This window comes from Hyperolius riggenbachi, chromosome 2 (genome assembly GCF_040937935.1).
Source record: "Hyperolius riggenbachi isolate aHypRig1 chromosome 2, aHypRig1.pri, whole genome shotgun sequence".
NCBI classification, from domain to species: domain Eukaryota; kingdom Metazoa; phylum Chordata; class Amphibia; order Anura; family Hyperoliidae; genus Hyperolius; species Hyperolius riggenbachi.
In genome coordinates this window covers 573,900,978-573,926,615 of record NC_090647.1, presented here as the reverse complement: position 1 = coordinate 573,926,615, position 25,638 = coordinate 573,900,978, and the positions used below count along the sequence as shown (strand labels likewise).

General features: G+C 47.0%; 1 protein-coding gene across 3 annotated transcripts in view; it reads right to left on the bottom strand.

Annotated features, from left to right (window-relative positions):
• Positions 1 to 25,638, bottom strand: part of RECQL4 (RecQ like helicase 4) — a 219,395-nt gene that overhangs the window by 26,187 nt on the left and 167,570 nt on the right. For all 3 annotated transcript variants that reach the window (XM_068271053.1, XM_068271055.1, XM_068271054.1), the window contains 2 exons: positions 16,091 to 16,244; positions 10,172 to 10,301 (listed from right to left, as the gene is read on the bottom strand). In XM_068271053.1, coding sequence (XP_068127154.1) covers positions 10,172 to 10,301; positions 16,091 to 16,244 — 284 coding nt within the window. The remainder of the gene's footprint in view (positions 1 to 10,171; positions 10,302 to 16,090; positions 16,245 to 25,638) is intronic.

The window sequence follows — 25,638 nt, the reverse complement described above, 5'->3', positions numbered from 1 at the left end:
AGAAGGCGGGGCTATTTTCTGTACAGGATATCAGGGGAGGGCTATTGGCTGTACAGGATATCAGGAGGAGGGTGGGACTAATGTCTGTACAGGCCATTGGGAGGCGGGGTTATTGTCTGTACAGGATATCAGAAGGCGGGGCTATTTTCTGTACAGGATATCAGGGGAGGGCTATTGCCTGTACAGGATATCAGGAGGAGGGCGGGACTAATGTCTGTACAGGCCATCAGGAGGCGGGGTTATTGTCTGTACAGGATATCATAAGGCGGGGCTATTTTCTTTACAGGATATCAGGGGAGGGCTATTGTCTGTACAGGATATCAATAGGCAGGGCTATTGTATAAATGGGATATAAGAGGGCAGGGCTATTTTCTGTACAGGATATCAGGAGGCGGGGCTATTGTCTGTACAGGATATCAGGAGGCAGGGCTATTGTATAAATGGGATATAAGAGGACGGGCTATTGTCTGTACAGGATACCAGGAGGCAGATGAGGCTATTGTCTGTACAGGATATCAGGAGACGGGGCTATTGTCTGTACAGGATATCAGGAGGCAGGGCTATTTTATGTACAGGATATCAGGAGGCAGGGTGTAACGGTTGGGTATAGCACAGGGCCGGATTACCAACCAGGCAACAAAAGCAGTCGTTTGGGGGCCCTCATTCAGAGTCAAAGGGGCCCCATCAGCACATAAACCAGCCCTCGCCATCCTGTCAGCGGTGGCTGGATGGTATAATGGTTAAAGAGAACCCGAGGTGTGTTTAAAGAATGTTATCTGCATACAGAGGCTGGATCTGCCTATACAGCCCAGCCTCTGTTGCTATCCCAAACCCCACTAAGGTCCCCCTGCACTCTGCAATCCCTCATAAATCACAGCCGTGCTGTGAGGCTGTGTTTACATCTGTAGTGTCAGTCTCAGCTGCTCCCCCGCCTCCTGCATAGCTCCGGTCCCTGCCCCCGTCCCTTCCCTCCAATCAGCAGGGAGGGAAGGGATGCAGGCGGGGACTGGAGTTCTGCAGGAGGCGGGGAGAGCAGCAGACTGACACTATAGAGATAAACACAGCCAGCTCTGACAAGCTGTTTGTCAGCAGCGTGGCTGTGATTTATGAGGGATTGTAGAGTGCAGGGGGACCTTAGGGGGGTTTGGGATAGCAACAGAGGCTGGGCTGTATAGGCAGATCCAGCCTCTGTATGCAGATAATATTCTTCAAACCCACCTCGGGTTCTCTTTAAAGGGACTCTGAGCAGTGCAGTAACTATGGAAAGATGCATATCATTTTAAAGCTCTCTTTCTCCTCTTTCCAATGATATATGATCCACCACCCTATGCCTTTTAGTTTTCGCTATTTTCGCGATCGAAATCGCGGCCACGGCAATTTTGATCGTGAAAATTGCGAAAACTAAAAGGCGCAGAGTGGCAGTTTATCCATCATTGGAAAGAGGATAAAGAGAGTTTCAAAATGATATGCATCTTTCCATAGTTACATTGTATTACACAGGACGACTTTTTTCCAAAGTCGGCAGCTCGATTCAGCACAATGCAATGAAATATAAGGAACCCAGGGGGATAGAATTACAAACATCATGCTGGTAGGTGTGAGGATGTAATTAATTAGTTGTGGGTATGCTTAAAGGCATACCCACAGGCACTGCTCGGAGTCCCTTTAAGGGCTCTGCCTCTGACACAGGAGACCAGGGTTTGAATCTCGCTCTGCCTGTTCAGTAAGCCAGCACCTATTCAGTAGGAGACCTTAGGCAAGTCTCTCTAACACTGCTACTGCCTATAGGGCGTGTCCTAGTGGCTGCAGCTCTGGGGCTTTGAGTCCGCCAGGAGAAAAGCGCGATATAAATGTTATTTGTCTTGTCTTGTCAAATGATGCCGGGTGCTGCTGATTGTCTTCAGAGCCAGGCTCTCCTCCTAGGTCCTCCTCCTGCTACTGTGCGCTCTGCCACTTCCCACTCTTCCCTCCCTTCCCACAGAGAACCACAGCTGCAGCAAGAATGATAGCAGCAGACAGGGGCGTCGCTAGCCCTATTTTTGGGTGGCACATGCTCCAATCTGTCCTGGAGTGCCACGGATCTCAGCGGTTCCCTCCAGCCGCCGCCGCGTCACTCAGACCTCAGGATCAGGGGGCGAGCCGGCGACCAATTGTGCGGGCGCTAGGACCCAGCGCCCGCACTGATATGCAGAAGTGACATCACTTCCGCATATAGAGCGGGTGCGTCCTGCGCCCGCTCGTATTACTGGTCGGGTCGCCGCTGATCCTGAGGTCTGACTACAGGTGAGGTGGGGGGCGCCGGCGGCTAGAGGGGGGGCCTCCCTGTCACTCACTCACTACCTAAAGGGCCAGGGCCTCCCTGTCACTCACTCACTACCTAAAGGGGCTCCCTGGCACTCACTCACTACCTAAAGGGGCTCCCTGGCACTCACTCACTGCCTAAAGGGGCTCCCTGGCACTCACTCACTACCTAAAGGGGCTCCCTGGCACTCACTCACTACCTACAGGGGCTCCCTGGCACTCACTCACTACCTAAAGGGTCTCCCTGGCACTCACTCACTGCCTGAAGGGGCTCCCTGGCACTCACTCACTACCTAAAGGGGCTCCCTGGCACTCACTCACTACCTACAGGGGCTCCCTGGCACTCACTCACTACCTAAAGGGGCTCCCTGGCACTCACTCACTACCTAAAGGGGCTCCCTGGCACTTATTCACTACCTAAAGGGGCTCCCTGGCACTCACTCACTACCTAAAGGGGCTCCCTGGCACTCACTCACTGCCTAAAGGAGCTCCCTGGCACTCACTCACTACCTAAAGGGGCTCCCTGGCACTCACTCACTACCTAAAGGGGCTCCCTGGCACTCACTCACTACCTAAAGGGGCTCCCTGGCACTCACTCACTACCTAAAGGGCCTCCCTGGCACTCACTCACTACCTAAAGGGCCTCCCTGGCACTCACTCAGTGCCTGAAGGGGCTCCCTGGCACTCACTCAGTGCCTGAAGGGGCTCCCTGGCACTCACTCAGTGCCTGAAGGGGCTCCCTGGCACTCACTCACTGCCTAAAGGGGCTCCCTGGCACTCACTCACTACCTAAAGGGGCTCCCTGGCACTCACTCACTACCTAATGGGGCTCCCTGTCACTCACTATCGGGGTCCCTGTCACTCACTACCTAACTGGAGGCGCCTGTCACTCACTAGCTAACCTGGAGGTCCCTGTCACTCACTACCAAACTTGGGGGGCTACCATATTAAGGGGGCATTCTGCCTATTTATGTGAAATGCTGTCTATTTATGTGCCTCATGACTGCTGAATTTGTCTTGTTGGGAGCCTTATGATTTGTTGGGGGCCTCATGATTGCTGAATTTGTCTTGTCGGGGGCCTCATGATTGCTAACTGCGAGACTATGGGAAAAGCTGAATCCTTATCATATGAGACAATAGCATTAAACCTACTTTTTTAGCTTTTTAAAACAGAAAATAAAACTGGGAGGTTCTAAAAAATGTAATACATTTTTCAGGAGTAGGATGGATGAAATTGTTTATCTTCACAGTTTATTTTCAACTTGGATTTTCCATAATGTTCATGTATGAGATAAAACGTTTGTACAGTATTTAGTTTAAATTGCTGTTGCCACTTTGCGATAGATAAGTGACTTTTGGGTTGCAGTTTGGGCACTCGGCCTCCAAAAGGTTCGCCACCACTGTCCTAATCTAATGTCCCACCATTGCTAGGTTCATGTAAATTTGTCGCCGCCCGTTACCACACCTATATTCTGGTCCATGGCCCACCCATTTTTCGGTGCGGCGCGATAAGCACGCCGCACAACGTGATCCTCATATTTTTGGCACGCTAGCTGCAGTGTGCTGAATTCTGCTGCCTACAGTATGTACAGTATACGCTGTTCTCTAGTGCCTGCACTGTGTGCTGATTTACCTCCAGTGTGTACAGTGTAAGGTGTTACTCTGTGCCTGTACTGATAGTAAACTAGCTGCAGTGTGCTGAATTCTGCTGCCTACAGTATGTACAGTATACGCTGTTCTCTAGTGCCTGCACTGTGTGCTGATTTACCTCCAGTGTGTACAGTGTAAGGTGTTACTCTGTGCCTGTACTGATAGTAAACTAGCTGCAGTGTGCTGAATTCTGCTGCCTACAGTATGTACAGTATACGCTGTTCTCTAGTGCCTGCACTGTGTGCTGATTTACCTCCAGTGTGTACAGTGTAAGGTGTTACTCTGTGCCTGTACTGATAGTAAACTAGCTGCAGTGTGCTGAATTCTGCTGCCTACAGTATGTACAGTATACGCTGTTCTCTAGTGCCTGCACTGTGTGCTGATTTACCTCCAGTGTGTACAGTGTAAGGTGTTACTCTGTGCCTGTACTGATAGTAAACTAGCTGCAGTGTGCTGAATTCTGCTGCCTACAGTATGTACAGTATACGCTGTTCTCTAGTGCCTGCACTGTGTGCTGATTTACCTCCAGTGTATACAGTGTAAGGTGTTACTCTGTGCCTGTACTGATAGTAAACTAGCTGCAGTGTGCTGAATTCTGCTGCCTACAGTATGTACAGTATACGCTGTTCTCTAGTGCCTGCACTGTGTGCGGATCTACCTCCAGTGTGTACAGTGTAAGGTGTTACTCTGTGCCTTTACTGATTGTAAACCAGCTATATTGTATGCTGATCCCGGCTACTTTCAGTATGTACAGTATTAGCTGTAAAGCCTGGTACACACATACAATTTTGATTAGCCAATTTTAGCTCTGTTCATAAAATTCATGGTTTGTTGGCCCACTTACTGCACGGGGGTGGTAAAATTGGGGGTCAGTGATTGACCAATCAAAATTGTATGTGCGTATACATCTTTGATCTATGCCTATACTGATTGTAAATTATCCAAATAAAGGACAGGGGGCTCCATCCAATATTTCGATGGGCAGGCCCGTTATCTGTAGCTTACACCGCTGCTAAGTTCATGTACATTTGGCCCCACCCATGGCCACGCCCACTCACCTCATGGCCACGCCCATACACCTCCCCACCTGGTGCCCACAGGTGCCCCCGATCTCCAAGGACCCTAGAAACGTCCCTAGCAGCAGATGGAAAACGCTCACTCACCTATCCATGATCCAAGCGAAAGAGATACCGTCATCTGAAACCCATGTGTCTCTTCTACAGTGCAGCCGCTTGCTCTGAACTTCCTGATTCTCAGATCAGACAGGTAGTACGAAGTAGTTATAGTAGTAGTAACAGAGCGGCAGTACTCTAGAGACAGATGGGCTCCGGATGACGGGACCTCTATAGCTTGGATCGCAATAGGTGAATGTGAGTCATCTGGTGCTGTCATTCTCCCCCGCTGTGGCTGCCTTCTCTGCTGGACTATCGTATTCACTGGGATGGAGGCTGCATGGTGGCTGTCTAGTTTGGGAGGAAATCGGTTGTTCGGAGGTGGGGGTGGTTATGTAATTCTGTCTGGGGAACGGCTTCCGGTTTGGTGGTGTCCAGAGCTTTCTGCTATTGCCAGGCTGGAGATGCAGGGGGAAAGTGCTGCTGCTGTGATATCTGGCGCCCTCTTCACAGGGGTGTGTGGAGATATATTGAGGTGCTGATAATATTAGGGAGTACATATTGACATATTCTATCATTTTTATGTCTGCTGTGTATCTTTCAGAGGTGGATGTCAGCCAGTATGGCTTGAAGTTATTGGCAACTAGCTTCCTGGAATTCCGTATAAAATGTAAATGACCTATCATTGTCTGCTTCTAATTAGGAAACCCTTAATTAGACAGTTGCTGTGAAGCCTATACAGGTGGTCAGACCATGTTGTCTGAATAATGTCTCAGAGGGGTATTGTGTTTGGGAGCAATTGTCACCTGGACCGGCTGCAGTAGGCTTTGAAGCCAATCACACAGGACATCCTGCTGCAATGTGAAAGCCTTAATCAATTGTCACCTGTAACCTGGGGAGATTGGGGGTTAACGAAGACTTTTGTTGTGTGTGTGCTATAGGACACTGTTCACATGTGGATGTCAGATCTCGGGGAAATCAAATTATGTCTGAGGATGTTATTAAATCTAGTCCCCCCCCCCCCCCCCCGTCCAAACAGGCTGGCAGCCTCAAGGCAAATATTGCATTATAAAAAGCAGGGGACAGATAGCTGAAGTCAGTTCTCTTCTGACGGTAGCGGCGGCTGGACTCCCAGCCTAAGCTAGTGGACTCCTGGTCTAGCCAGAACTGTGTCCGTCCACACAAAAGTCCACGATTCTTCTATCTGGATCCCTTTATTTTGGTAAGCAAAATCGCTTTGTGTGTTATCTTTGTAACTTTTATCTTGTAACTATTTTTACTTTGTTTTTTGTAATATTTTTGTATATATTAAGTTCTGCACTGTTCTATGTTTTTCTGGAATATTAAATTATTATTTAATAAGCTTGACTTCTGCCGTACTAAACTAACACTCATAGCCTAGAAGAGACTGAAGTGTAACCGTGTATAAGTTTCATGCCTAATTGTACGCTTGAGCAACACTACCGTATGAAATTGTAATTGCATTGTGTGTGGGGGCGTTTGTCATACGTTGGCCTAAGCGCGCAGCTGACCCAACGTACGAACAACGCCAGTGCGAGTAGCGACAGCAGAGTGGCTAACAGTATCGTTCGGAACGACTGTTAGTGGGTCTTTGCTTCACGACAGTGTAAGATTGCAACTGTGTGTGTGTGTGTGGGTGCGTGGCGTTCCCGTATTTGGCCTAAGCGCAAAGCTGACCCGAATACGAAAACGCGGAGTGCGCGCTGAGGACTCAACAGCAGAGTGGAAGTGTCTAGCGAACAGCTAGTGGTGGCAGTAAGAGGTGTTCTGAGGGGTCCCAGCCTTGTTTTAGCTTGACTAAGGCTGCTTCCCCTCTCAGTCTGGTCAAACCCGCAGTCGGGAACCGTATACGCAGGCGTGCCACGGGCCGGTTCTTGACAGGGTGCCCAAGCCCCTGAGTGCAAATGTCCCAGCCATTCATCTCTCACTCTGCATTTTGCCGCTGCTATTCCCTGCATTGTGTACCCACAGAGGAAAGCGGCCTGTTGCCCATAGCAACCAGTAGCTCAGTTGCCCCGGTGTGTGCGGCATGTTGCTGTGCAGCTGCATCTTCTGATTCTATTACGACATGATGGGGGGGCCCAAATCAGTTACTTTGCTTAGGGCCCCATTTAGCCTTAATCCGGCTCTGGTATAGCAACTCAGATGTCAGATTATATGGTGATCTGCAGAATCACCAATAATGCTGGTATAGCTACAAGGGTTTGTGTGTGAGTAGTGCTTGGTGCAACCGTAACTCAATAGGGAACTGAGCCCCACCAGAGGGGCTGGCAGGGTACAACCAGGACTAGAAACTGAATAGTTTGACCTGACCTTTTACAGAGGGGCTGGAAAGATACTAACAGTATTAGTGCAAACAAAGAAGTACAAAGAACCCTACCAGTGGAGCTGGTGGGGGTAATATACAGTACTAGACCTCACCAGGAAACTGGTGGGTACTAGCTGAAAAGGATTACGCTAGCCCTCACCAAGGGAGCTGGTGGGTACTAGCTACGAAAGTAACTGATAGTACGGCCTGACCTTCCAGAGGAGATGGCAAAGTACTAACAGATACGAGAACTGTATAGTTTGACTAGACCTTACCAGAGGAGCTGGCAAGGTACTAACAGTTACAGTAACAGAATCATTTGATCAGACCTTACCAGAGGAGCCGATAAGGTACAATCAGTTTAAGTGACAATATAATTAGAGCAGACCTTCCCAGTGGAGCTGGGAAAGTACAAGCAGAGCTCGTGACTATATAGTTTAACTAGACCTTACCAGAGGAACTGGTAAGGTATTATTAGTCACTTTACCGAAGAGTAGCGATACCTCACCAGAGGAGCTGGTGTGTATATAGTACACCTCCTCAGTGGCGAGGGCCCACTGGTGAGTAGAGTGGTCAGGCAGGTAAGGTTCAGCAACAGAGAGGTTAGTATCAGTACAGAAATCGTAAGGCAGAGGTTCAGCAACTATGGACAGATAGGCAGAAGTACAGAATCAGTAAGCAAGAGCAAAGTCAGAGTACAGCCAGAGTCAAACACAAGTAATCAATACAATAATCACAATATATACAATAGTCCTAGTCTTGTGTGAAATCCCTGGTTTCCTCCCAGATCAAAGCACACCGGATGCTGACTCGCCTTCTGCCTGCATAAAGATCCTGTCTCCGCGCGAGACAGAACCCCTGTGAGCTGGAGATAACACAGTTTCCGGCGTGCTAGACGCCGAAGGAACGGAAAACACTTGAGAGCCAGGGAGGGAGGCGGCTGCAGACACCCCCTGCGTGTCAGCAGCCGCCAAGACTTTGGTTGTTACACAGGGCTATTGTCTGTACAGGATATCAGGAGGTGGGGCAATTGTATGTACAGGATATCAGGAGGCGGGCTATTGCCAGTACTGGATATCAGAAGGCGGGGCTATTGTCTGTACAGGATATCAGGGGAGGGCTATTGTCTGTACAGGATATCAGGAGCCGGGGCTATTGTCTGTACAGGATATCAGGAGGCGGGGCTATTGTATGTACAGGATATCAGGAGACAGGGCTATTGTCTGTACTGGATATCAGGAGGCGGGGCTATTGTCAGTACAGGATAGCAAGAGGCAGGGCTATTGTCTGTACAGGATAGCAGGAGGCGGGGCTATTGCCTGTACTGGATATCAGGAGGCGGGGCTATTGTCTGTACAGGATATCAGGAGGCGGGGCTATTGTCTGTACAGGATATCAGGGGCGGGGCTATTGTCTGTACAGGATATCAGGAGGCAGGCGGGGCTATTGTATGTACAGGATATCAGGAGGCAGGGCTATTGTCTGTACAGGATATCAGGAGACAGGGCTATTGTTTGCATGGGATATCAGAAGGCGGGGCTTTTGTCTGTACAGGATATCAGAGTCAGGCGGTGCCATTGTATGTACAGGATATAAGGAGGTGGGGTTACTGTCTGTACAGCATGTCAGGAGGGCGGGGCTATTATCTGTACAGGACATCAGAAGGCGGGGCTATTGTCTGTACAGGAGGCAGGTGGGGCAATTGTATGTACAGTATATCAGGAGGCGGGCTATTGCCTGTACTGGATATCAGGAGGTGGGGCTATTGTCTGTACATGATAGCAGGAGGCGGGGCTATTGTCTGTACATGATATCAGGAGGTGGGGCTATTGTCTGTACAGGATATCAGGAGCGGGGCTATTGTCTGTACAGGATATCAGGAGACAGGTGGGGCAATTGTATGTACAGGATATCAGGAGGCGGGGCTATTGTCTGTACTAGATATCAGGAGGCGGGGCTATTGTCTGTATTAGATATCAGGAGGCGGGGCTATTGTCTGTACAGGATATCAGGAGGCGGGGCTATTGTCTGTACAGGATATCAGGGGCAGGGCTATTGTCTGTACAGGATATCAGGAGGCAGGTGGGGCAATTGTATGTACAGGATATCAGGAGGCGGGGCTATGGTCTGTGCTGGATATCAGGAGGCGAGGCTATTGTCTGTACAGGATAGCAGGAGGCGAGGCTATTGTCTATACAGGATATCAGAAGGCGGGGCTATTGCCTGTACTGGATATTAGGAGGCGGGGCTATTGTCTGTACAGGATATCAGGAGGCGGGGCTATTGTCTGTACAGGATATCAGGGGCGGGGCTATTGTCTGTACAGGATATCAGGAGGCAGGTGGGGCAATTGTATGTACAGGATATCAGGAGGCGGGGCTATTGCTTGCACTGGATATCAGGAGGCGGGGCTATTGTCTGTACAGAATATCAGGAGGCGGGGCTATTGTCTGTACAGGATACCAGGAGGCGGGGCTATTGTCTGTACAGGATATCAGGAGGCGGGGCTATTGTCTGTACAGGATATTAGGAGGCGGGGCTATTGTCTGTACAGGATATCAGGAGGCGGCGCTATTGTCTGTACATGATATCAGGAGGCGGGGCTATTGCCTGTACATGATATCAGGAGGCGGGGCTATTGTCTGTACAGGATAACATTGTCACATCTCAACAACATGTTAAATAATAAGGCAATTGTAAATGGCAAAGCAGTTCCACAATTACTGTCCACAGAAGTGTCAGTCATACAATCTCCTCTCATCCATTACATGAGACTTACCTGTGGGCCAGGGTGCGCAGCTGCTGAGGGCCGCTATAACATGTCAGACGACAGGTGGACAACGTAGGATGAAGAAGCTCCACCCATCGAGAAGAATGGAGTTCCAGATAGCAGAGGAGAGTCTCTATGCCTACAATGTGCACACAAAGCAGACCTGTCATGATCCAGACTACTGGAGAACAATGCAGCTCCCCATAACACAGAAGAGTCTTTCCACCATCCTGTCCACCCCTTTGCCTGATATTACAATAAATGATAACAACACGTCTATAACATCAGTTCCCAAAGCACGGTGCTTGGGGGTAATATTTGATTCTTCTCTCTCATTTACTCCTCACATTAACTCCCTAACCAGCTCCTGCCATTTCCAACTGAAAAACATAGCAGCACGTATCCGACCTTTTCTCTCCCATGACACAACCAAAATGTTAGTACATGCTCTTATTATATCTCGATTGGACTATTGCAATATATTGCTTGGTGGACTTCCAAATAACCGACTATCACCGCTCAATTCTGTACTGAACTCTGCTGCTCGACTCATTCATCTCTCCTCTCGCTCTTCCTCTGCTGCTCCTCTCTGCCAAGCTCTTCACTGGCTGCCAATTAATGAGAGGATTCAGTTCAAACTCTTAACCATAACCTACAAAGCTCTCCACAATCTCTCTCCCCGGTACATCTCCTCACTAGTCTCCAGATACCAACCCAACCGCAATCTCAGATCTGCACACGAGCTTCTTTTATCCTCTTCTACAATTACCTCCTCACATTCACGTGTACAAGACTTCTCACGTGCCTCACCCCTCCTCTGGAATGCCCTTCCACAACACATTCGCCACTCTCCCACCTTTGAAATTTTTAAACGCTCCCTCAAAACCCACCTTTTCCGACAAGCATATTCTCTAGCTTAGGCCATGCACCCACTAAATAACCTAATTACGCACTGCCTGTACTTATACTGTATACTCCCCCACCTCTTGTTTCCACCCCATTCCTTTAGATTGTAAGCTTGCAAGGGCAGGGCTCTCACCCTTTTGTGTCATGGAATGGTATTAATGTAATTGCTTGCACTCTGTTAGACATTTATACATTTCAGTCATCATGTTACATCTGTCAGTGTAATTAGCAGTGCTGTATCTTGTATCAGTGTTTATATTTCATGTATATCATTGTCTGTATCATTATGTATCCCTCGTTTGTTTTCTTACATTGTACAGCGCCACGGAATATGTTGGCGCTTTATAAATAAATAATAATAATAATACAATGTGCACACAAAGCAGACCTGTCATGATCCAGACTACTGGAGAACAATGCAGCTCCCGATAACACAGAAGAGTCTCTAGGACATTAGACTAGGAGTATGGCAGGGATTAGATTGACATGACTATGTACTCTGTAATGTGCTGCAGGAGATGTCAGTGCTATATAAATACATAATAATAATATGGTAGGACATTAGACTATGACTATGGTAGGATTAGAGTGTGAGCTCCCCTGAGGACAGTCAGTGACATGACTATATAATCTGTACAGTGCTGCAGAAGATGTCAGTGCTTTATAACTACATAATAATAATATGGTAGGACAATAGACTATGACTATGGTAGGATTAGAGTGTGAGCTCCCCTGAGGACAGTCAGTGACATGACTATATACTCTGTAATGTGCTGCAGAAGATGTCACTGCTATATAAATACATAATAATAATATGGTAGGACATTACACTATGACTATGGTAGGATTAGAGTGTGAGCTCCCCTGAGGACAGTCAGTGACATGACTATGTACTCTGTAATGTGCTGCAGGAGATGTCAGTGCTATATAAATACATAATAATAATAATAATATGGTAGGGCATTAGACTATGATAGGATTAGATTGTGAGCTCCTCTGAGGACAGTCAGTGACATGACTATGTACTCTGTAATGTGCTGCAGAAGATGTCACTGCTATATAAATACATAATAATAATATGGTAGGACATTAGACTATGACTATGGTAGGATTAGAGTGTGAGCTCCTCTGAGGACAGTCAGTGACATGACTATGTACTCTGTAATGTGCTGCAGGAGATGTCAGTGCTATATAAATACATAATAATAATAATATGGTAGGGCATTAGACTATGATAGGATTAGATTGTGAGCTCCTCTGAGGACAGTCAGTGACATGACTATATACTCTGTAATGTGCTGCAGAAGATGTCACTGCTATATAAATACATAATAATAATATGGTAGGACATTAGACTATGACTATGGTAGGATTAGAGTGTGAGCTCCTCTGAGGACAGTCAGTGACATGACTATGTACTCTGTAATGTGCTGCAGAAGATGTCAGTGCTATATAAATACATAATAGTAATATGGTAGGACATTAGACTATGACTATGGTAGGATTAGAGTGTGAGCTCCTCTGAGGACAGTCAGTGACATGACTATGTACTCTGTAATGTGCTGCAGGAGATGTCAGTGCTATATAAATACATAATAATAATATGGTAGGGCATTAGACTATGATAGGATTAGATTGTGAGCTCCTCTGAGGACAGTCAGTGACATGACTATGTACTCTGTAATGTGCTGCAGAAGATGTCAGTGCTATATAAATAGAGAATAATAATATGGTAGGACATTAGACTATGACTATGGTAGGATTAGAGTGTGAGCTCCTCTGAGGACAGTCAGTGACATGACTGTGTACTCTGTAATGTGCTGCAGGAGATGTCAGTGCTATATAAATACATAATAATAATAATATGGTAGGACATTAGACTATGACTATGGTAGGATTAGATTGTGAGCTCCTCTGAGGACAGTCAGTGACATGACTATGTACTGTGTAATGTGCTGCAGAAGATGTCAGTGCTATATAAATACATAATAATAGTGTGGTAGGACATTAGACTATGACTATGGTAGGATGAGATTGTGAGCTCCTCTGAGGACAGTCAGTGACATGACTATGTACTCTGTAATGTGCTGCAGAAGATGTCAGTGCTACATAAATACATAATAATAATAATATGGTAGGACATTAGATTATGACTATGGTAGGATTAGAGTGTGAGCTCCTCTGAGGACAGTCAGTGACATGACTGTGTACTCTGTAATGTGCTGCAGAAGATGTCACTGCTATATAAATACATAATAATAATATGGTAGGACATTAGGCTAGGACTATGGTAGGATTAGAGTGTGAGCTCCTCTGAGGACAGTCAGTGACATGACTATGTACTCTGTAATGTGCTGCAGGAGATGTCAGTGCTATATAAATACATAATAATAATATGGTAGGGCATTAGACTATGATAGGATTAGATTGTGAGCTCCTCTGAGGACAGTCAGTGACATGACTATGTACTCTGTAATGTGCTGCAGAAGATGTCAGTGCTATATAAATAGAGAATAATAATATGGTAGGACATTAGACTATGACTATGGTAGGATTAGAGTGTGAGCCCCTCTGAGGACAGTCAGTGACATGACTATGTACTCTGTACAGTGCTGCAGAAGATGTCAGTGCTATATAAATACATAATAATATGGTAGGACATTAGTCTATGACTATGGAAGGAATAGATTGTGAGCTCCTCTGAGTACAGTCAGTGACATGACTATGTACTCTGTAATGTGCTGCAGAAGATGTCAGTGCTATATAAATACATAATAATAATATGGTAGGACATTAGACTATGACTATGGTAGGATTAGAGTGTGAGCTCCTCTGAGGACAGTCAGTGACATGATTCTGTACTCTGTAATGTGCTGCGGAAGATGTCAGTGCTATAGAAATACATAATAATAATATGGCAGGACATTAGGCTATGACTATGGTAGGATTAGAGTGTGAGCTCCTCTGAGGACAGCCAGTGACATGACTATGTACTCTGTGATGAGCTGCAGAAGATGTCAGTGCTATATAAATACATAATAATAATATGGTAGGACATTAGACTATGACTGTGGTAGGATTAGAGTGTGAGGTCCTCTGAGGACAGTCAGTGACATGACTATGTACTCTGTACAGTGCTGCAGAAGATGTCAGTGCTATATAAATACATAATAATATGGTAGGACATTAGTCTATGACTATGGTAGGATTAGAGTGTGAGGTCCTCTGAGGACAGTCAGTGACATGGCTATGTACTCCGTAATGTGCTGCAGAAGATGTCAGTGCTATATAAATACATAATAATATGGTAGGACATTAGTCTATGACTATGGTAGGGATTAGATAGTGAGCTCCTCTGAGGACAGTCAGTGACATGGCTATGTACTCCGTAATGTGCTGCAGAAGATGTCAGTGCTATATAAATACATAATAATATGGTAGGACATTAGTCTATGACTATGGTAGGATTAGAGTGTGAGCTCCTCTGAGGACAGTCAGTGACATGACTATGTACTCTGTAATGTGCTGCAGAAGATGTCAGTGCTATATAAATACATAATAATAATATGGTAGGACATTAGACTATGACTATGGTAGGATTAGAGTGTGAGCTCCTCTGAGGGCAGTCAGTGACATGACTATGTACTCTGTAATGTGCTGCAGAAGATGTCAGTGCTATATAAATACATAATAATAATATGGTAGGACATTAGACTATGACTATGGTAGGATTAGAGTGTGAGCTCCTCTGAGGACAGTCAGTGACATGACTATGTACTCTGTAATGTGCTGCAGAAGATGTCAGTGCTATAAAAATACATAATAATAATACGATAGGACATTAGACTATGACTATGGTAGGATTAGATTGTGAGCTCCTCTGAGGACAGTCAGTGACATGACTATGTACTCTGTACAGTGCTGCAGAAGAGGTCAGTGCTATAAATACATAATAATAATATGGTAGGACATTAAACTATGACTATGGTAGGATTAGATTGTGAGCTCCTCTGAGGACAGTCAGTGACATGACTATGTACTCTGTAATGTGCTGCAGGAGATGTCAGTGCTATATAAATACATAATAATAATATAGTAGGACATTAGACTACGACTATGGCAGGATTAGAGTGTGAGCTCCTCTGAGGACAGTCAGTGACATGTCTATGTACTCTGTACAGTGCTGCAGAAGATGTCAGTGCTATATAAATACATAATAATAATATGGTAGGACATTAGACTATGACTATGGTAGGATTAGAGTGTGAGCTCCCCTGAGGACAGTCAGTGACATGACTATGTACTCTGTAATGTGCTGCAGAAGATGTCAGTGCTATATAAATACATAATAATAATATGGTAGGACATTAGACTATGACTATGGTAGGATTAGAGTGTGAGCCCCTCTGAGGACAGTCCGTGACATTACTATGTACTCTGTAAAGTGCTGCAGAAGATGTCAGTGCTATATAAATACATAATAATAATAGATTAAGACATTAGACTATGACTATGGTAGGATTAGAGTGTGAGCCCCTCTGAGGACAGTCAGTGACATGACTATGTACTCTGTAATGTGCTGCAGGAGATGTCAGTGCTATATAAATACATAATAATAATAATATGGTAGGACATTAGACTATGACTATGGTAGGATGAGATTGTGAGCTCCTCTGAGGACAGTCCGTGACATTACTATGTACTCTGTAAAGTGCTGCAGAAGATGTCAGTGCTATATAAATACATAATAATAATAATATGGTAGGACATTAGACTAGGACTATGGTAGGATTAGAGTGTGAGCTCCTCTGAGGACAGTCAGTGATATTACTATGTACTCTGTACAGTGCTGCAGAAGATGTCAGTGCTATATAAATACCATACATGCTTCATGTAGTGAGAGAGGAGTATTATATAAATATTAACCACTTAGAAGCTGACATCCATGACTGCAGTGCCTGGTGGAAACAATGCTGCAATCACTACAGACACAGGACAGGAGAAAAACAGCAAGGCACTCACCTTCTTCTCGCATGTCCAAGGCCTGTACTGTGTCTTCTATAGGCAGGACACGCTCATGCATGTGACATGTCCTTTCAGGGGTGTCCTGTTCCTGCTGATGATCTTCACATTGTGCCAAGACTTCCATCATCTCATCATCATCCACCTCACAGCCCTGCAGGACAGAAGATACACCTTACCATCTATCATCATCATCCACCTCACAGTCCTGCAGGACAGAAGATACACCTTACCAATCATCATCATCCACCTCACAGTCCTGCAGAAGGACAGAAGATACACCTTACCAATCATCATCATCCACCTCACAGCCCTGCAGGACAGAAGATACACCTTACCAATCATCATCATCCACCCCACAGCTCTGCAGGACAGAAGATACACCTTACCAATCATCATCATCCTCCACCCCACAGCCCTGCAGGACAGAAGATAAGTTTTACCAATCATCATCATCCACCTCACAGCCCTGCAGGAGGACAGAAGATACACCTTACCAATCATCATCATCCACCTCACAGCCCTGCAGGAGGACAGAAGATACACCTTACCAATCATCATCATCCACCTCACAGCTCTGCAGGAGGACAGAAGATACACCTTACCAATCATCATCATCATCCACCTCAAAGTCCTGTAGGAGGACAGAAGATACACTGTAACGATTGTGGAACTTCCTCCGTGATCAGCGCACAACGCGTGCGCTGATACGGCGGAAATCCTCCACAAGCGTATAATTGCAGGAACCCAGCAAAAGGTGCTACGCACCCGTAGAGGGAAATTCCTGTCGGCAGATGGCGTTGGGGAGTGCAGAGGAACAATCCTCTGTACCTCCACAAATGCCAGACAGGAATTGTACGAAGCGCAGAACGCAATCGCAAGAGAAGCGATTGCGAATGAGAACGAGCAAAGGGACAGGTTGTATGTGTGTGCGCCAACCTAGTCGCCAACCCGCGATGGTGCACACACCACAGCAGATATGAAGCAGGAACGCGATCGCGAGAGGTGCAATCGCCAGATGTGACACAAGGTTACAGCAAGGCAAAGCACGAGAGTAGCAAAGGCACAGCAAATCATACAACGAGAAGGTAAAGAAAACAACAAACGCTAACTGAACGCGAACACCGCACTCATTCGCAACAGTGCACGCGTTTGTGCGCGGTCCCCGCGTGATAAGCACAACAGGGACAAGCACGCCTAACTAACCACCGACAGACAAACATAAAACAGAGGACGCAAGCGCTTGCTTAACGGTTACCTCACCGAGCCTCCAGCAAGCGTTCGTAGCAGACAAGACAGACACACGAAAACAGGAACAGGCAGGAGATAGGATCCACAGCACTAGCGAAAAGAGGCCAGTGCGATCCAGGGAGACAGAACAAACAAACAGATAAGCAATCCTAACTGCACTAGGGAAACCTGCCTAGCGCAGTTTCAGAAATTACTCTAAGCAGATCTTCAAAGAGTAAGGCTGACACTCCTCCAGGAGTGTTTCACAGGAAGACTCCTTATGACCAGCCAAGCATTGTGGGAAACACATATAGAGCAAGCCCACAATGGATGTGGCTAGGCAATTTGCATGATAAACGTATGCAAATTCCTCAGCAGCAAGCTGCAGAACTGACAAAAGGTCTCTCTTAGGCCTCTTGCACACTGCAAGCAAATCAGATTCAGATTCAGATTTTTAATCTGTTTTTACATCCGATTCCGATTCAGATTTTTAATCTTAACTGCATGCTGCGTTTTTTGATCCGTTTTTCTGTTGAATGTATTCAAGGAAAATCGGAATCGGAAACGGAATTGGAATCGGAAAACGGATTTGCAGTGTGCAGGGAGCCTTAAAGAGACCTGCAGAATGCAGACCTGAACAGTGATCAAAAAGCTGCCTGTCTGCACAGGCAGCTGAGCAGATTCTCACATACACCTTACCAATCATCATCATCCACCTCACAGCTCTGCAGGACAGAAGATGCACCTTACCAATCATCATCATCCACCTCACAGTCCTGCAGGAGGACATAAGATACACCTTACCAATCATCATTATCCACCTCACAGCCCTGCAGGAGGACAGAAGATAAGCCTTACCAATCATCATCATCCACCTCACAGCTCTGCAGGAGGACAGAAGATAAGGCTTACCAATCATCATTATCCTCCACCTCACAGCCCTGCAGGACAGAAGATACACCTTAACCAATCATCATCATCCACCTTACAGCTCTGCAGGAGGGCAGAAGATCCACCTTACCAATCATCATCATCATCCATCTCACAGCTCTGCAGGACAGAACATACACCTTACCAATCATCATCCTCCACCTCACAGCCCTGCAGGAGGACAGAAGATACACCTTACCAATCATCATCATCCACCTCACAGCACTGCAGGAGGACAGAAGATACACCTTACCAATCATCACCATCCACCTCACAGCCCTGCAGGAGGACAGAAGATACACCGTACCAATCATCATCATCCACCTCACAGCCCTGCAGGAGGACAGAAGATACATCTTACCAATCATCATCATCCACCTCACAGCTCTGCAGGAGGACAGAAGATACACTTTACCAATCATCATCATCCACCTCACAGCCCTGCAGGAGGACAGAAGATACACCTTACCAATCATCATCATCCACCTCACAGCCCTGCAGGAGGACAGAAGATACACCTTACCAATCATCATCATCCACCTCACAGCCCTGCAGGAGGACAGAAGATACACCTTACCAATCATCATCCTCCACCTCACAGCTCTGCAGGAGGACAGAAGATACACCTTACCAATCATCATCCTCCACCTCACAGCCCTGCAGGAGGACAGAAGATACACCTTACCAATCATCATCATCCACCTCACAGCTCTGCAGGAGGACAGAAGATACACCTTACCAATCATCATCATCAGCCACCTCACAGCCCTGCAGGATGACAAAAGATAAGCCTTACCAATCATCATCATCCTCCACCTCACAGGCCAGCAGGACAGAAGATACACCTTACCAATCATCATCATCATCCACCTCACAGCTCTGCAGGAGGACAGAAGATACACCTTCCCAATCATCATCATCCACCTCACAGCTCTGCAGGAGGACAGAAGATACACCTTACCAATCATCATCATCCACCTCACAGCTCTGCAGGAGGACAGAAGATACATCTTACCAATCATCATCATCCACCTCACAGCTCTGCAGGAGGACAGAAGATACAACTTACCAATCATCATCATCATCATCAACCTCACAGCCCTGCAGGAGGACAGAAGATACACCTTACCAATCATCATCATCCTCCACCCCACAGCTCTGCAGGAGGACAGAAGATACACCTTACCAATCATCATCATCCACCTCACAGCCCTGCAGGAGGACAGAAGATACACCTTACCAATCATCATCATCCACCTCACAGCCCTGCAGGAGGACAGAAGATACACCTTACCAATCATCATCATGCACCTCACAGCTCTGCAGGAGGACAGAAGATAAACCTTACCAATCATCATCATCCACCTCACAGCCCTGCAGGAGGACAGAAGATACACCTTACCAATCATCATCATCCACCTCACAGCTCTGCAGGAGGACAGAAGATACACCTTACCAATCATCATCATCCACCTCACAGCTCTGCAGGAGGACAGAAGATAAACCTTACCAATCATCATCATCATCCACCTCACAGCCCTGCAGGAGGACAGAAGATACACCTTACCAATCATCATCATCCACCTCACAGCTCTGCAGGAGGACAGAAGATACACTTTACCAATCATCATCATCCACCTCACAGCCCTGCAGGAGGACAGAAGATACACCTTACCAATCATCATCATCCACCTCACAGCCCTGCAGGAGGACAGAAGATACACCTTACCAATCATCATCATCCACCTCACAGCTCTGCAGGAGGACAGAAGATACACCTTACCAATCATCATCATCATCCACCTCACAGCCCTGCAGGAGGACAGAAGATAAGCCTTACCAATCATAATCATCATCCACCTCACAGCCCAGCAGGACAGAAGATACACCTTACCAATCATCATCATCCACCTCACAGCCCTGCAGGAGGACAGAAGATACACCTTACCAATCATCATCCTCCACCTCACAGCCCTGCAGGAGGACAGAAGATACACCTTACCAATCATCATCCTCCACCTCACAGCCCTGCAGGAGGACAGAAGATACACCTTACCAATCATCATCATCCACCTCACAGCCCTGCAGGACAGAAGATACACCTTACCAATACTCATCATCCACCTCACAGTCCTGCAGGAGGACAGAAGATACACCTTACCAATCATCATCATCCACCTCACAGCTCTGCAGGAGGACAGAAGATACACCTTACCAATCATCATCATCCACCTCACAGCCCTGCAGGAGGACAGAAGATACACCTTACCAATCATCATCATCCACCTCACAGCTCTGCAGGAGGACAGAAGATACACCTTACCAATCATCATCATCCACCTCACAGCTCTGCAGGAGGACAGAAGATACACCTTACCAATCATCATCATCCACCTCACAGCCCTGCAGGAGGACAGAAGATACACCTTACCAATCATCATCATCCACCTCACAGCTCTGCAGGAGGACAGAAGATACACCTTACCAATCATCATTATCCACCTCACAGCTCTGCAGGAGGACAGAAGATACACCTTACCAATCATCATAATCATCCACCTCACAGCCCTGCAGGAGGACAGAAGATACACCTTACCAATCATCATCATCCACCTCACAGCTCTGCAGGAGGACAGAAGATAAACCTTACCAATCATCATCATCATCCACCTCACAGCCCTGCAGGAGGACAGAAGATACACCTTACCAATCATCATCATCCACCTCACAGCTCTGCAGGAGGACAGAAGATACACTTTACCAATCATCATCATCCACCTCACAGCCCTGCAGGAGGACAGAAGATTCACCTTACCAATCATCATCATCCACCTCACAGCCCTGCAGGAGGACAGAAGATACACCTTACCAATCATCATCATCCACCTCACAGCTCTGCAGGAGGACAGAAGATACACCTTACCAATCATCATCATCCACCTCACAGCTCTGCAGGAGGACAGAAGATACACCTTACCAATCATCATCATCCACCTCACAGCCCTGCAGGAGGACAGAAGATACACCTTACCAATCATCATCATCCACCTCACAGCTCTGCAGGAGGACAGAAGATACACCTTACCAATCATCATCATCATCCACCTCACAGCCCTGCAGGAGGACAGAAGATACACCTTACCAATCATCATCATCCACCTCACAGCTCTGCAGGAGGACAGAAGATGAACCTTACCAATCATCACCATCCACCTCACAGCTCTGCAGGAGGACAGAAGATACACCTTACCAATCATCATCATCATCCACCTCACAGCCCTGCAGGAGGACAGAAGATACACCTTACCAATCATCATCATCCACCTCACAGCCCTGCAGGAGGACAGAAGATACACCTTACCAATCATCATCATCCACCTCACAGCCCTGCAGGAGGACAGAAGATACACCTTACCAATCATCATCCTCCACCTCACAGCTCTGCAGGAGGACAGAAGATACACCTTACCAATCATCATCCTCCACCTCACAGCCCTGCAGGAGGACAGAAGATACACCTTACCAATCATCATCATCCACCTCACAGCTCTGCAGGAGGACAGAAGATACACCTTACCAATCATCATCATCAGCCACCTCACAGCCCTGCAGGAGGACAGAAGATAAGCCTTACCAATCATCATCATCCTCCACCTCACAGGCCAGCAGGACAGAAGATACACCTTACCAATCATCATCATCCACTTCACAGCCCTGCAGGAGGACAGAAGATACACCTTCCCAATCATCATCATCCACCTCACAGCCCTGCAGGAGGACAGAAGATACACCTTACCAATCATCATCATCCACCTCACAGCTCTGCAGGAGGACAGAAGATACATCTTACCAATCATCATCATCCACCTCACAGCTCTGCAGGAGGACAGAAGATACACCTTACCAATCATCATCATCATCATCATCCACCTCACAGCTCTGCAGGAGGACAGAAGATAAACCTTACCAATCATCATCATCATCCACCTCACAGCCCTGCAGGAGGACAGAAGATACACCTTACCAATCATCATCATCCACCTCACAGCTCTGCAGGAGGACAGAAGATACACTTTACCAATCATCATCATCCACCTCACAGCCCTGCAGGAGGACAGAAGATTCACCTTACCAATCATCATCATCCACCTCACAGCCCTGCAGGAGGACAGAAGATACACCTTACCAATCATCATCATCCTCCACCCCACAGCTCTGCAGGAGGACAGAAGATACACCTTACCAATCATCATCATCCACCTCACAGCCCTGCAGGAGGACAGAAGATACACCTTACCAATCATCATCATCCACCTCACAGCTCTGCAGGAGGACAGAAGATACACCTTACCAATCATCATCATGCACCTCACAGCTCTGCAGGAGGACAGAAGATACACCTTACCAATCATCATCATCCACCTCACAGCCCTGCAGGAGGACAGAAGATACACCTTACCAATCATCATCATCCACCTCACAGCTCTGCAGGAGGACAGAAGATACACCTTACCAATCATCATCATCATCCACCTCACAGCCCTGCAGGAGGACAGAAGATACACCTTACCAATCATCATCATCCACCTCACAGCTCTGCAGGAGGACAGAAGATACACTTTACCAATCATCATCATCCACCTCACAGCCTTGCAGGAGGACAGAAGATACACCTTACCAATCATCATCATCCACCTCACAGCCCTGCAGGAGGACAGAAGATACACCTTACCAATCATCATCATCCACCTCACAGCTCTGCAGGAGGACAGAAGATACACCTTACCAATCATCATCATCATCCACCTCACAGCCCTGCAGGAGGACAGAAGATTATCCTTACCAATCATAATCATCCTCCACCTCACAGCCCAGCAGGACAGAAGATACACCTTACCAATCATCATCATCATCCACCTCACAGCCCTGCAGGAGGACAGAAGATTATCCTTACCAATCATAATCATCCTCCACCTCACAGCCCAGCAGGACAGAAGATACACCTTACCAATCATCATCCTCCACCTCACAGCCCTGCAGGAGGACAGAAGATACACCTTACCAATCATCATCCTCCACCTCACAGCCCTGCAGGAGGACAGAAGATACACCTTACCAATCATCATCATCCACCTCACAGCCCTGCAGGACAGAAGATACACCTTACCAATCATCATCATCCACCTCACAGTCCTGCAGGAGGACAGAAGATACACCTTACCAATCATCATCATCCACCTCACAGCTCTGCAGGAGGACAGAAGATACACCTTACCAATCATCATCATCCACCTCACAGCTCTGCAGGAGGAAAGAAGATACACCTTACCAATCATCATAATCATCCACCTCACAGCCCTGCAGGAGGACAGAAGATACACCTTACCAATCATCATCATCCACCTCACAGCTCTGCAGGAGGACAGAAGATAAACCTTACCAATCATCATCATCATCCACCTCACAGCCCTGCAGGAGGACAGAAGATACACCTTACCAATCATCATCATCCACCTCACAGCTCTGCAGGAGGACAGAAGATACACTTTACCAATCATCATCATCCACCTCACAGCCCTGCAGGAGGACAGAAGATTCACCTTACCAATCATCATCATCCACCTCACAGCCCTGCAGGAGGACAGAAGATACACCTTACCAATCATCATCATCCACCTCACAGCTCTGCAGGAGGACAGAAGATACACCTTACCAATCATCATCATCATCATCCACCTCACAGCCCTGCAGGAGGACAGAAGATACACCTTACCAATCATCATCATCCACCTCACAGCTCTGCAGGAGGACAGAAAATGAACCTTACCAATCATCATCATCATCCACCTCACAGCCCTGCAGGAGGACAGAAGATACACCTTACCAATCATCATCATCCACCTCACAGCTCTGCAGGAGGACAGAAGATACACTTTACCAATCATCATCATCCACCTCACAGCCCTGCAGGAGGAAAGAAGATTCACCTTACCAATCATCATCATCCACCTCACAGCCCTGCAGGAGGACAGAAGATACACCTTACCAATCATCATCATCCACCTCACAGCTCTGCAGGAGGACAGAAGATACACCTTACCAATCATCATCATCCACCTCACAGCTCTGCAGGAGGACAGAAGATACACCTTACCAATCATCATCATCCACCTCACAGCCCTGCAGGAGGACAGAAGATACACCTTACCAATCATCATCCTCCACCTCACAGCCCTGCAGGAGGACAGAAGATACACCTTACCAATCATCATCCTCCACCTCACAGCCCTGCAGGACAGAAGATACACCTTACCAATCATCATCATCCACCTCACAGCCCTGCAGGAGGACAGAAGATACACCTTACCAATCATCATCATCCACCTCACAGCTCTGCAGGAGGACAGAAGATACACCTTACCAATCATCATCATCATCCTCACAGCTCTGCAGGAGGACAGAAGATACACCTTACCAATCATCATCATCCACCTCACAGCTCTGCAGGAGGACAGAAGATAAACCTTACCAATCATCATCATCATCCACCTCACAGCCCTGCAGGAGGACAGAAGATACACTTTACCAATCATCATCATCCACCTCACAGCCCTGCAGGAGGACAGAAGATTCACCTTACCAATCATCATCATCCACCTCACAGCCCTGCAGGAGGACAGAAGATACACCTTACCAATCATCATCATCCACCTCACAGCTCTGCAGGAGGACAGAAGATAAACCTTACCAATCATCATCATCATCCACCTCACAGCTCTGCAGGAGGACAGAAGATACACTTTACCAATCATCATCATCCACCTCACAGCCCTGCAGGAGGACAGAAGATTCACCTTACCAATCATCATCATCCACCTCACAGCCCTGCAGGAGGACAGAAGATACACCTTACCAATCATCATCATCCACCTCACAGCTCTGCAGGAGGACAGAAGATAAACCTTACCAATCATCATCATCATCCACCTCACAGCCCTGCAGGAGGACAGAAGATACACCTTACCAATCATCATCATCCACCTCACAGCTCTGCAGGAGGACAGAAGATACACTTTACCAATCATCATCATCCACCTCACAGCCCTGCAGGAGGACAGAAGATTCACCTTACCAATCATCATCATCCACCTCACAGCCCTGCAGGAGGACAGAAGATACACCTTACCAATCATCATCATCCACCTCACAGCTATGCAGGAGGACAGAAGATAATCCTTACCAATCATCATCATCATCCACCTCACAGCCCTGCAGGAGGACAGAAGATAAGCCTTACCAATCATCATCATCCTCCACCTCACAGCCCAGCAGGACAGAAGATACACCTTACCAATCATCATCATCATCCACCTCACAGCTCTGCAGGA